This window comes from Sciurus vulgaris, assembly GCF_902686455.1.
Source record: "Sciurus vulgaris genome assembly, chromosome: 4".
NCBI lineage: Eukaryota > Metazoa > Chordata > Mammalia > Rodentia > Sciuridae > Sciurus > Sciurus vulgaris.
In genome coordinates, this window is record NC_136464.1 from 16,767,083 (window position 1) to 16,780,363 (window position 13,281).

Consider the following 13,281-nt stretch of genomic DNA (forward strand, 5'->3'; position numbering starts at 1 on the left):
AAGGGACCTGAAATGATCAAGAGCACTGTCTAGGACCAAACCTCTGCTCTCCATCAATGGAGAAATCCACCCAGGTCAAGGCCCACAGGAGATGCGTGACAGAGGGGACTTGCCAATATCATTGTGGGGAATGTCGTCTCTTTCATTATAGTGGCTGTACTTGAATATCTTCTCCACCCTGAAGCTCTGCTCATGGAATTCTGTTGTCTTCAGGTCCTGGTCCCCCAGCACGACTTTCAGATGTTTGACTTTCATGCTGGGAGGGAAAATAAGATAGTTGGGAAGTTGCCCTCCGGATGTGGGAAGCGAAAGCACATCTCAATTCTGCTCTGGTGTCCTGGGTGACCTTCAGCAACCTCGTGATCTGCAGCCTCAGCAGCCTCACTTGTAGTCCTCACAGGACCGACGACATTGTGAGGAGACTGCTTTATTAATGGAAGCAAACTCCAAATCCAAGGTGACATTTTTAATCCCGCTTTTCCCAGGAGACTTCCCATGCTCCCTGGGCATTGCTGCAGGACGGCCATTGGGGTTTTGAACACATCTGCTGAAATTCATTGGTAGGTGCTAATGTTCACTTGTTCTGGCCTTTCTTGGGGGCACCTCCCAGAATCCCACAATAAACCATTTAATGACAGGGTAGACTGGAAACCCCCAAAGTCTCCCCCAAACCTGGGATTTGTGGGACCAGCCCTGACCAGGTTGAGGCACTTGGAGGAGGGAATGTTCTTCAGCTCCCAGAAGTCACTTCCTTCTGGAAGCACACAGGAGAGCTGGCCAAGGACCCTGGACCTTGGAGACTCATTGATAATGGAGTGGGTTATTTTTCTCTGTCCAGGGCAGGACGGAGCAGTTCAGGAAGCCAATAGATCCGAGTTCACGTCCCATCTACCCACTTCTTCCCACATCCCTCCAAGGTGCTAAATTCCTCCAAGACCCAGGTCCTCATTTATGAGAAAGGGAATAAAAAGTACCCTTCACCTCCAGATATTCACTAAGCACTTGCTATGTACGAACCCCTGTTGTAGGCATTGAGAACACCACAGTTAATACAGCAGGTAGAAAGCCCCAGCCTCCCTCGAGTTGCCTTCCAGGAGACAGTTTTGAGGGTTAAATATAGTACAACACACGCGATGCCCATGGCAAGCACTGGAGACCCGGCAGGGGTTTTCCCTCTGGTCCTAAGGGCCTCTCTTTGCCTCCAAAGCATTTACCCCTAATTCTGCCAAGTTGCCACTCCAGTGGGAACAAGGGACCCCCCACACACACCATCACCAAGTCACCCTGGTCCCTGCTCCCAGAGAGACCTACTCAGTGCAGTGGGCAGCAGTGAGCACCCAGCAGGGGTGGATCAGGGCACCCCCACAGAAGTGGCCTTGGGGCATGGAGGTGGTCAGTGGCAGGGAAGTCTGCAGGGACACCTGCCACGGGTGCTTGCCCGCTGTGCTCTTGAAGCCTCCGTAGATCCGCTTGACCTTCCTCTCTGCTACCTCGGTCCTACCACAGGAGGCAAACCCCGGAATCTTGGTGGGGGGCTCTGCAGGGCTCCCCTCTAGGTTGGCAACATCTGTGGGACCCAAGAAAACAAATCACATGACTCAGCCTCTTTCTAGTTCATCAAAGGGACCCAGTCAGAGGTAGGACTCCAAGACCAGAGCTGGGCTAATGTTCGGAGCTAGGAGACAGCACATGGTGCACGACAGCGTGCACATCTTGATTGACATGAAACAAGTCTATAACAGAAACAGCATGGAACATGCTGCTCTCTCCTTATTATTTCAATGTGTGTTGCTCCTGGGATCTACATGTACACACACAGAGAAGCGTGTGCAGATATGTAAATATATCACTTATTCACCAAGGAACACATGCTGCATTTTGGAGCCTTGTTCAGTGCAGAGGGGACGGTGTCCAGATGAAGTAGAATAGGAGCAATATCTGCACAGACAACTGGGAAGCAGAGGGAGAGCGGTGAGTGCCACATGAATGGTCCTGAGGGTGCGTAAGGAAGGAGAGCACACTCTACCCAGGAGATCAGGGAGGACTTCCTGGAGGAGGGTGCACGTGACTTGGTTCTAAGAACGGTGGGAAATGGCCAGGAGCAGGTATGGGATGATGTGTTATAACACAGGTACCCGAGAGCAAGGCACAGGTGTGGCTCTGGTCAGGAGGAACTCCCCCTGGTCAGGGTAGGTGGGCACGCGTTTCAGATGTGCCACAATGGTTGGCCCGGGGGGGCCTCAAGCTGGAATTCAGATCATGAGCTTCCTGAAGGGCCGGGGACAGCAGTGCCTGATCACCATTGTAGACCCCAGGCCTGGCCTGGTGTCTGGAATACGGCAGATAATCAAAACCTAGCTGCTGAGAGCACCAACTTAGAGTTCGGACCACCCGGTCAGAGCTGACGGAGGGGCCCGGGCCTGTCGAGGATCCCAGGGCTGCCGAGGATCGGTGAAAGGGGGTTGGCAAAGCAGCTGTGGAGGGGGGCTGGGGTTGGAAGGGATGGGGTGTCAGTGAGGGACCTCCAGACAGCCCTGCTTACCTGGGGCTGAGCAGGCGGGGACGTTGCAGAACTCCCACTTCACCTTGTTGCTGTTGGCTTTAATGAAACACCAGGGCTTTTTGTCTCCATCTGGATTTCTAAAATAAAATTTTATAAAAGCTAACTCGGAGTCAAGGCTTGGAGACCTCAACCTCATCCAAGGCCCTTCAGACAAGAGAAACCCAAGCTCTGCTTCCCCTGGGACAAATGGAGCACGTGAACCCTCTGACGGGTTAGCAGAGCTTGGTGTCCGGGGATCCCAGGGACCCGGAAGTTAGTCCACAAGCCTGTGCCAGGCCCGTGGGACACAGCAGTTGATCTCAGGAAAGAATGAGATCCCCAAGGAAGACCCTTCTTCAGTGGGGAGGTAAAACGGTCACAGAAACACGGCAAGGGTCAGCTTCTTCAGCCCGAACCCCTGAATTCCAGGCAGGTCCTCTGCGACCAGTTGGCAAGGAGGCTCCTGCGAAGACAGCTTCGTGACGGAAGCAGCTCAAGGAGCGCCAGGGGAGGTGCCCAGCACTTGCCTGGTAGAAAACCTCCCTAGAAAGACCGGTGTGTCTCAACCATCAGTTGAGACTGAGCCCAGAGAAGATGGCGAGTCTTACCTGCAGAAGTTATGCTCCCCGATCCCGTGGGCCTCTGCGTCCTCCATGAACATGTTGTAATTCTCCTGCAGCAGGAGGTGGGAGCTCCAGGGGAGGCAGGGGTGCAGGTTGACCGTCCTGCTCACGTTCCCACGGTAGGAGAAGCCGTCCCCAACGTAGCAGTCCTCAGGACCTCAGAGGGGGTACAGGGCTGTGAGGACAGGGAACAACCAGCATGCTGCTCCCAGGAAGTGGTGGTGTCCTCAAGAGGCCTGAGTTACTATCACTTGGAGAGTTCATCACCAAGTTCCAGAAAGTTCCACATCCAACCCGACTTCAAAACGTGAAACATACAGGTTGGGAGGTGGGTGGGAACTTAATTTCTCAACTTTGGGTTACAAAGGAACAAGGGGAGGGTGAGTCAGAGCCCAGGTATGCCCAGGTGTGATCCATTTGCCTGCAATACATCCCGGGTTATACCTTCCTTACTGGGAGCCAGACACAGCCTCAGGAGGGAAGGGCGAGGCAGGAGTAGGGCTTGGGAAACTGATTGAACCACACTCTGGCAATAAAACCCAAATAGAAAAGGACTCCCGAGGCCTCCCTGGTGGCCCTGGGTTCCTGGGGAAGCGGTGGCTGAGACCCATACCTATTTCGCAGAATCTCCCCCCGTACTGCTCAGGACAGGTGCAGCTAAACCTGGATCTCCGCTTGTGCTTTGAACAGGTGCCTCCGTTCTGGCAGGGGTTTGGCCTGCACACGGGAACCACTGTGAACACAGGAAGCGGGGCCAGGAGGGCTCCTCAGGAGGAGCTGCGGCCTCCGTAGGAGATGACCGGGGGATGCTGGTGGCACAGGAGAGAGACAGACCCAAGGACACTCTAGTAAATGCACACATGGACCTTAGGAACATAAGCGGATGGGGATGAGTACCAATGGAGGCCATGCAAAACAGAGGACACGTGGATGGTCAGCCAGCAAGGAACAGGAGGTGTAGACTGAGCAGGAACTGGGGTGAGTCTGGGCTAGGTTGAGACTTGGCTCCCGCCTTTGATAGCTGTATGGCCATGAGCAAGTTAGTTAACCTCTCTGATTTCAGTTTTATTCATCTATAAAACTTTTCTTTGTAGATTTTTTGGGAGAATGTGAGATTGAAAATCTCCTGAGACAACACCTGACTCGCAAAACGACTTGAGAGACTCATCCCCCAACATGGCCCATCTCAGGAATCTTTCAGTGCCTACTTCCTGGAGGGAGTGAGTTTCAAGATGATTCTTATCCGATGGGAAAAGACACAGATCAGTCAATTCCCACTGGGCTCCCCCGGGAGGATTAATCTTTAAAACTTCTAGTTCAGAAGGCCATCTTGGATGCCGTGAAAACTTCAGTTATGTCTGGACTTGCACACAGTGAGAGGCAGAGACCCAGGCACAAGCGAGGGCAGAGAAAAACCCAGCAGAAAACGGGGCTCCGCCACCTACCTCTGGAGCAGTCGGGACCTGTGTAAGGGTATTTACAGGCACAGCGATAGTAGGGGGGACTCTGCGTGATGAGACACTCCCCTCGGCCACATGGGTTGTTCTTGCATTTGTTTTGAGCTATAGGAGAGCCACAGAAATAGGGAGAAACACAAAACACGGTTGGGGACACATTTTATTTACAGGGATACCTGCACAGAACGACGCGTGGGCTGGGCGTGGAAGACCTGCCTGTGGCCTTGTCCATGGTTCTGAAATACCATGCTGCCCAGGGCAGGCTGCTCTATCCCCAGGCCGAGGGGCATTGCTTCCTACGCTCCTTCCACTGCTCACAGTCCTTGATTTTCTCTTTTAATAAAAACCTTGATAAATTTTTACGCCTCAAACAAACAGTCCCTTGACCCTTCCTCGCCACCTGGGGCTGCAGGAGGAACGGCTTCTCCTTCAGCTCTGAGGGAAGAGTGAATCTGGAGAAGATGCGCTTACCGTTCTGACACCTGTTCCCAGAAAAGGGGGCCGGGCAGCTGCAGGTGAAGGTGTCCCCGCGGATGATGCAGTCCCCGCCATGTTCACAGGGGTTGGACTGGCATGGATCTAAGACACGTGGGCAGAAGTCAAGGCCGGTGAGAGGCAGCCAGTAAGAAGGCCCCCCTTTTCACCTGACTCCAGTCTCCTGCCCCAAACGAGAGAGTAAGAACAGAGCCAGTGATTGGGCAGAGCGGGGAGACATGCGTCAACCTTAAAGAGCGAGAAGCACTGCAGCCTCGCCACCAGGGACGGGATTCAGGTTAGAAGAGGGAGACGGCAGCGATGGATGGTGACCGCACCCCCTGGGCCCGCTGTGGACGGGGCCTTTCTCATCGAGAAACTCCCTGTCTCCCCGAGAGTGTCCTTCTCCTCCCATCTCCCTGGGAGTGCCGCGGGGTCTGCCTCTGATGCTGAAGGCATTTCACAAGCCCGAGACCTCCCTACTCCCAGTGCCCAGGGGTGGAGGTCAGGAGTGGGAGAAGAAAACCCACCCCTCATGAAACGCAATGCTTCTGAACATCAGGAGAGAAGACCAAAGGCGGGAGGGTGACAGAAGGATTGACGGCAAGGAGGAAATGACCCAGTGGCCTTCATCTTTCTTCAACTACTTGTTCAGTTAGATTTTGTCATATTTCATCTGTGCCTTTGGCTTTTCATGGTTGTCTGAATGGACCTCCCCTTGGGGAATTCTTTATCCTTCTGTTCACGCACATTGTTCTTTGGTTCAGGAACTAGGATCCCTGGGCCTGGCTCTTGTTTTGATGGTCCCTTCTGATGTTCCCCTGATGCCCTGTATCTTGGCCCTGCCTTCCAGGCCACTTTGCTCAGTCTCACAGCTTTTATTCCAGCTGCTACCTGCTTTCCGTGCCTTCTCCTGGCTCAGTCACGTGACTTTGCCTGGACCTGGCTTCTTATTTTCCTTTCTGCTCCCATAGCTCTGGTTAAGAAGCCTCAAGGCAAGTGTGGCAGAAGCACATGCATGTGAGTACACACACACACACACACACACACACAAACACACCCCTAAACCTCCTGAAGAGCGAAGGAGAGAGAAAAATGCAGCCAATGTGGACAGTAAGACTCAAACCCAGACTGTGGCTCCACGGTCCAGGGCTCAGGGTAACTGAGCTCCTTCTGCATAACTAGGATCCAACCTGAGATCAAAACTACAGAACCGACTTTGACCATGACTGGAGCCAGGAGCCCTGGGCGGTGAGGCATTACCACCACACGACCTGGGCCAAGCCAGCTCTTCTCTTGGCCCCACTGACTTCATTGGTCACTTGAGAGCAGGGGAGGTGGTCTCCAGGGCCCCCCCCCCCCCAGTCTCCTTGTGCATGACTCTAATTGAAAAGATCCAGTCTAAACGAATTCTTCAAAACCTACTTATGGTGCTCACCGGAGAGGACGGGAGAGAGGCCCTTGAGAGAGGCCCTTGCATTTGGTCACCCATAAATTCCTCTTGGGCTTGTGGCCTCCTTCCCGGAGGGCCCAAGACAGATCTGGCACCTACCGTCGTCTGCGTAGTACCAGTCGGGATTCTCGGCATAGGCCTGCCAGGAGGTGGTGGTCTCCTCCTGCTTCTGATGCTCCGAGCTGTAGTCGTAGTAGTCGGGAGTCCAATCTGCAGGGCAGGGATGGCACAGAGGACACCCCAGTCATGAGACCTAAACGCACCAGCATCTTATGTAGTTGAGCACCTTTTCCGGAAAGAGTTCAGACTCCTTGGGTAGGAATCACGTGTCTTTCCAGCTCTCCACACCCGGGGGGTGGGTAGCCGGGATCGGGCTTCGTGGCTTTCCAGTCAGGGGCTGTCACCATCCGGCAAGGCCGGGTGGCACTGGGCAGGGCTGAGTGCGGGGAGGGCAAGCCCTGGCTGTGCACTAACTGTGACCTTGTCACCTCTGTGCCTCAATTTCCCCTCTGAGAACAGCAGGGAGAGGACTCCGTGGTTCCGAGAGGCCGCCCCGGACCGCCCCGTCGGGTGACTCTCGGAGCAACATTTCCTCATGAGACGTTATGAGTCACCTTGACCTCTTGAAGTTGCTTCCCTTTAGGTCCCAGCATCAAGCTTCCTCCCCAGCTGAGTCCACAGAGTCATTGAAACAGCGAGTGTTCCCTGGCCCTACTGTTACCATCTCATTTCATTCTCAAAAACGTCTAGCAGGTACATTATTTGCTGGACTTCGAGTTGAGAAACTAAAGTGGAGCGAGCTTAAGTCACTTGCCCAAGGTCACAGAGCTAATCCATGGCAGGGTCTTGGCTAGGGCCGCTCGTCTCCATATAACCAACCACTAACTCTCACCTCTCAACCTCAGTGCCCAAGGGCTTCGACTGGCATCTTCCACGGCCTTGGCCACACCCACGTGTGCCCAAGGGAGAGGCTCTCCAAGCACCGCCCCAACACCCCGCCTGCCAATGAGGACTCACCAGGCGCAACCTCGAGAAGGTCTGGGCCCTTGCCTACCGAGAGGGAGGGCCATGCTGGGCCTCGGCCGCCACCGTAAACCTCCCGCTAGAGGAGGCTTTGGGAAAAGCAGGCGCGAGGCTGAAGTCGAGTCCTTTGTTGCCTAGGGCCTTGGAAGATGCTGGTGGCTCTGTGGCTCATGGAGAAGACTTTGGAATTGGAAGAAAGTTGGGTTCGTTTTGTGCTTTCCAGCCAGTGGGGGTGTCGTGAGTCAGGAGCGGAAGCTGGAAGGAAGCTGTCCAGAGATGCATATGATAATGAGCCAGTCAGTGCAGACAGGCGACTTGAAAGGGCTCAGGCAGCGCCGGCCGCGATGGCGTGGAAGACGGCACTCCACCCACGCCTGATAATCAGCCACCTCACCTCATCATCGCTCCGTCATTCCGTCAGAGTCTTTATCTCCCTGGCTTTTGAAAAATCGACTTTTGCACAATGGCTGCTTTATCTTTCCCATTAAAATGGAACTATCTTTTCATTTCTTTTTTGAATACGCCAACTCTGGCTCCTTGGCAAAGTTTCACATCATTTCTCACAGTGTCAAGTCAAGACTCCCCTTGCTTGCTCATTATTTCTCCAGAGCTGCTTTTCCCCACTATGAAAATGTTCCCAGAGGAGGCCACCTTTCCCGGGATGAGGATCCAGGTTGAAGATAAGGCCATTGTCTTCCTGGAGCAAATGAAGTTTCCTTCCCTCTAGCACAGAACAGCAGAGAGAGAGACTGAGCAGTGTGGGCATGAAGGGTTTTTCTGAGTTGGACACGAAAGATTTCAAACTGACATTTGGAAGAGACAGTGAGATGATTCCATCGTTTCTTTGTGTCTTTGCTCTTCAGAAAATTTGTTTTTGTTTTCCAACAGGTGTTCACAGATAAGAGCCTTTAGGTTGCTCCTGTAATTTCTCCTATCACTTCCACAGGTTGGGGGTCAAACTGGTGAACCTTGACTAGACTATCAGGGATTGTTCCCGCAAGGATATATGGAAATCGTTTGGGAGAGTCTTACCTGGGTGGGACCGTGTGGATTTCCCAGGTGAAGGGGAATGGGTGAGATGTCTGTGGGAGGATTGGACTTGAATCCGGTTCTCTTTGCAAGGCCTGCTCATCTCTCAATGAAACTGCAAGGAATAACCCACAGAAGTTCCAGAACATACTTCTGCTGAGCAACACAAACAGTGCCTCCTATTGGCTAGGGTCCTGAGTACCTGGTTAAAGGGGAAAGAACCTCAGAGAGAAGTTCAGTGGCCCCTGATCACTAGAGCAGAAGCCACCCCCTGGAGGGTCGTGCGGGGAAGGCAGGGAGGTCCTTCCCACGTGGGGAGCCGCAGTGTGCTTTGAAGGTCTTGCGCGAGCATCATGTGGGAGGCTTCCTCCTCCTTACAAAAACCTATTTTGTTTCTTCTATCCTGTTGGTACTTAATCCCACTACCTGTACAAGAAACTCGTGTTGTGCATCTGCAATGGGACAAATATCATGCCAGGTGATGAAAGGCACAGGGGACCGTGGAGAGCTACCCAGCTATACAGACAAGAGTGGGACGGGGCCTTGTCCTTGGAGGAAGCTCTAGGCTGGGTCGGCTGGGGAAGAAAGTCAGTCACGGAGGGAGGTCAAAGGGTGGTGCAGAGCTGAGAGGCCGTCGGAGCCAGAGCCCAACCCACCTACCAGCTGGCAACAGACACCAGAACCGCCCAGCTGAACCCAATCTAAATGGCTAAACCCAGGAATGAATATCCAAAAACACAGGTAATGATGGAAGCCACTGTTTGGGATAGTATATAATGCGAGAACCACAGACACAGGATTGATTGATATCGGGTTGCTAGTGGGATGACAATTCTAGATATTTTAGATACAGAAACTTTCCTTACTGGCCCAGTTGGCTGCAGAATTTAGGTTTGGGATGGCATCTCCCTCTGGGGGTGAACTTGGTCTGATTTGTTTCTTCCAACTAAAGAAGAGCAAGGGCTGCTTTCCACATCAGGGTGCCCAGCAGACCCCTGTGTGCAATTGTGTTGGGCAGACCAACTTCCCCTTGGCCTCCAAGCCTCCCTGCCTTCTGATGGGCCAGCACATGGCTCTGCCCACAAAGATGGCCCTTGCTTTAGGCAGAGCAAATGGTGAGCTCAGGAGAGAAACTGCAAGAGATCTGGGTTGTAGGTAGTGAAGTTAGAGCACTGATGTGCTCTGTAGGAATTTCAAAACTTGTCCAAATGGCTTAAGTGGGTAGAGAGGGTCGCTGCCGGGTGTGGATTCCTTCTTTTGGCAGATTGTAGAGAAGGACTTTGGGTTCAAATGCAATTCACATGAGACTTCCCCGGGCTGTAGGAAAGGGCAAAGCCTTGGGGAAGAAAGGGGTAACTGCCAGAAGCACTTTATATTAGGTCCGAATAGAAAGTTAGTGGATCTGTCTGTGTATCGGGGTCTGTTTCTAGGAGCTACCAGGAAGAATGGCGAGGTCCTGCGGAGTCGGTCGCCCAGAGTCCTGGTAAGAGGTTATTGCACGTTGAGTCCTTTCTAGGCGTCAGACACTGCCCTACGTCGTGTGATTGTGCACGATCTTATTTAACCTGAAACATCCTGAGGCATGTGTCTCACTCTCTGTTCTGCAGATAAGCAAAAACCACAGCGGAAGGACCCGGCATCCTAGCCCAGACCTACCCAACTCCGTCGCGTTTGCCTTTTACGAACCTCACAGGTTTATGTCTCAGAAACCCCATGGCTTCCAGCTTTCAGGAAGTAACACGCACCGGGAAATCTTTAGCCCGGGCTCCGAGTCCTTCCACCAAGACTACCGTGTCCATGTTTAGCATCTCTCGGAAAAAGCTCGGAGTTCCCGCGACGGGGCCTTGCAGCTGCTCTGGTTAAAGAGCTTGCCAGATGTGTGGAACGGAATAAAAATCCCCGGAATGTCGTCCCTGTTGGCAGCATCCATCACGGCGGCACAGACGGCTCCTCTGAGGGCCTCCCCCAGCCCCAGCCCTGTCGGACTGCATTTGACGCTTCCACTCTGGCTGACGGGGCAAGCCCAGCAGAGGCCTCGCTGGCAGGCGGCGGGACAGCTGATGGATGGGCTTGGCCTGTGTTGCAGGGCAGAGCCAGCCAGCTTTGAAGAGGTATTTCCGCAGGCCTGCTGGCTGCTGTGTCACCTGCTTTGGGGACATGGGCAGAGTCTGTGCTGTTTGATGACCACCTCCTTCGCCGCCCACTGGGGACTGGGGACCAGGCACCTTCTGCTCCAGCCAGGCCCTCACCGTGCACTGTCTCCAGCAAGACTCACCAAAGAAGCAGCTTGCCCGTGGGCTTGAGCAAAGCGTCCCCTCCCCACACTGCTGTCTGGAGCCTGCGGGAGATGACAGAGTCCATCAAAGCACAGATCCCTGTGCCCTTAAATCACACACCTGACCGGTATGGCTTAAAACCCTACCTACTGTTTGCAGGAAGGCCCAACCATGACACCTCCCCTGTCCCCGAGCCAGAGGCTGGTGGAGCACCTGGAGCTGGACGCTGGGGCGTAGGAGCAGCCTGCTCCAGTGTCCCTCCACTCACTCCGCAAATTCTCACAGGCAATTGGCAGAATTCTTGTAGAGCTCAGATTTGCAGGGCGCTCAATCCTGTGCTTAAATACCTCCCGTGGTGGGGAACCTATTAACTCCCATTCAGATTTTTGGACAATTCTGTTGGTTAGGAAATTCTTCCTGTCTGAGAGCTTCCAATCTATTGAATCACAGCTCTGAACCTTATGGACACACAGAACGAATCCACGCCCTTTCCCATGATCTCTGTTAGGTAGGGTCATTGCTTTACAGTTGTTCAAGTTGTTCACTGCACAATTCCAGTATGTCTAAATTCATTGTAGACATCTTGACAACTTTTTGACAGATGGCAGTAAAGTGACTTGTGGCAGAGAAACTTTGTAATTTCCACAGTTGCCTCATAGACTGCATTTCAGATGCTTGAAGTCAGTGAGGTCTCTTGAGTCCTCCGAGCTCTTGTCTCCGATGTCACTCCACAGCCTCTGCAGCTCTGTCTCTTTAACACCCAGGCCCTTTAATGGTGCCTGAGCAATCTGTGCTCCAGATTGGGACAGAGGCAGCCCTTCCAGCCCCTCGGCTTTGGCCTCTCGCTGCTGTGCATGTGGGTGAGGGATGGCCATCAAAGGGCAGCTGCACTGCACACCACCAAACACTCTGCTTTGCTTTGGGGAAGATGCAGAATCTCCGAACCCCAGGCACCAGGCCTGTTTCTCCTGCCTTCCCTGAGCACGCGGGGGCTGGAGCCACGATCTCTGAGCTCCGCACGTCTGTCTGCCCCTCTGGGCATGGCTGCTGGGCAGCGGCACTGCTGAAGCGCATCTGACCCGGCGACTCTTCCCCTGGCTCCAAATCAGCCCTCCATCTGAAGAGCAGACGCGACCGTGGCCTCCGCGAGTCGGTCCCTGCTCTGGGGGTGGCACGCCCAGGTCCCTACCAGGAGGAGTGTCGGCCTCTGGGCAGGCGCAGCCGAGATGGAAGGTTCCTCCTCTAGGGCTCAGAGCGATCAAGGGAGCCAGCAACCCCAGGAGGAAGATGAGGAGGCAGCCCTGCTCGGCCAGCCAGGCCGTGCAGACCAGACGGAGGAGACGGGGGTCCTGGCTCCCCACTGGGGCAGGGAGTGGTTGGCCTTCCTGGAGCCAGCCACTGCTCAGGCACACCCTGGTTTTTCCTTAGCCTTTGCATCTCACTTGGGCTGTGTGATGAGAAGAAATTGACCTCCCTCTCTGGGCCTCGGTCTCTTTCTCTGAAAGATGAGGGAGTTTAACTACATCAGCCATTTTCCCTGGGGCTTCTGGGACTGGCCATCAGAGGTATCCAGGGGCAACTTGAAGTTGTTCAAAGCACCATGTGAAGGCATTGTTTCTGGGCAAATTCTCAAAGGGTCTGTGATACCTCTGAGCCAGCTGGACCTTAGGGCCCCGCAGTCCCTGCATGCTTGGGCCCCTTTCCTCCAGCTCTGAGCACACTCACCTGGGTCCAGGTCATCCAGGAATGGCATCAGGGACAACTGGAAAACAGAACAACAGAGAAGAGCATGTTGGACCAGGCCAGACCCGGCCCAGCCAGCTGGGTGCTCCCCAAGCTTCCGGAAGCCAGAGAGGACCAAACCCAGGACATGGGAGCACTGGGGGCTTCCTGGGCTGCAGCAGGGTGGTCTGCAGGGTGGGCAGGACCTGTGGGAAGATGTCGCCCTTCCGCCTCGGCAGGGGCTCCGCTGCTGCACGCCTGCCGGCCCACCCAGCCCAGGTCCCGACTCTCGTCAGTTGCAGCGATTATCTGCTACTCTGCCTGGTTGCCCCTTACATTCTCAGAACAACGCTACGAGGAGGCCTTTGAGGCCTTCAGACTCAGTCACACAGCTCTGGTGGGGGTTGAATTTAGGCTGAAGTCCGAGCTGTTTCCTTGGATGACAGGCTTTGGGGATTGGGAATGGACAAATGCTTAAAACTCTCCAGACATTTCCCGTTGTTCTTGGAATAAATTGCAAGCACCTGCCATGGCCTTCAACCCTCTTCCCAGACTCCTCCCTCCCACAGCCCTTTACTAAGCTCCAGCCGCATCTGACTGTCAATGGTACAAGCTAAGTTGCTCCCACCTCAGGACCTTTGCACTGGCTGTCTTCTCTACCTGGATATCAGTTTAAATGTTG

The 13,281-nt window shown here is 54.0% G+C and overlaps 1 protein-coding gene across 1 annotated transcript in view; it reads right to left on the reverse strand.

The window, feature by feature from the left end:
* HABP2 (hyaluronan binding protein 2) overlaps window positions 1-13,281 on the reverse strand; it is a 28,945-nt gene that overhangs the window by 4,749 nt on the left and 10,915 nt on the right. Inside the window, exons 2-10 of the mRNA XM_079137447.1 lie at window positions 12,603-12,639; window positions 6,649-6,759; window positions 5,094-5,201; window positions 4,611-4,727; window positions 3,779-3,898; window positions 3,151-3,322; window positions 2,543-2,640; window positions 1,312-1,567; window positions 114-256 (exon numbers count right to left, since the gene is read on the reverse strand). Coding sequence (XP_078993573.1) covers window positions 114-256; window positions 1,312-1,567; window positions 2,543-2,640; window positions 3,151-3,322; window positions 3,779-3,898; window positions 4,611-4,727; window positions 5,094-5,201; window positions 6,649-6,759; window positions 12,603-12,639 — 1,162 coding nt within the window. The remainder of the gene's footprint in view (window positions 1-113; window positions 257-1,311; window positions 1,568-2,542; window positions 2,641-3,150; window positions 3,323-3,778; window positions 3,899-4,610; window positions 4,728-5,093; window positions 5,202-6,648; window positions 6,760-12,602; window positions 12,640-13,281) is intronic.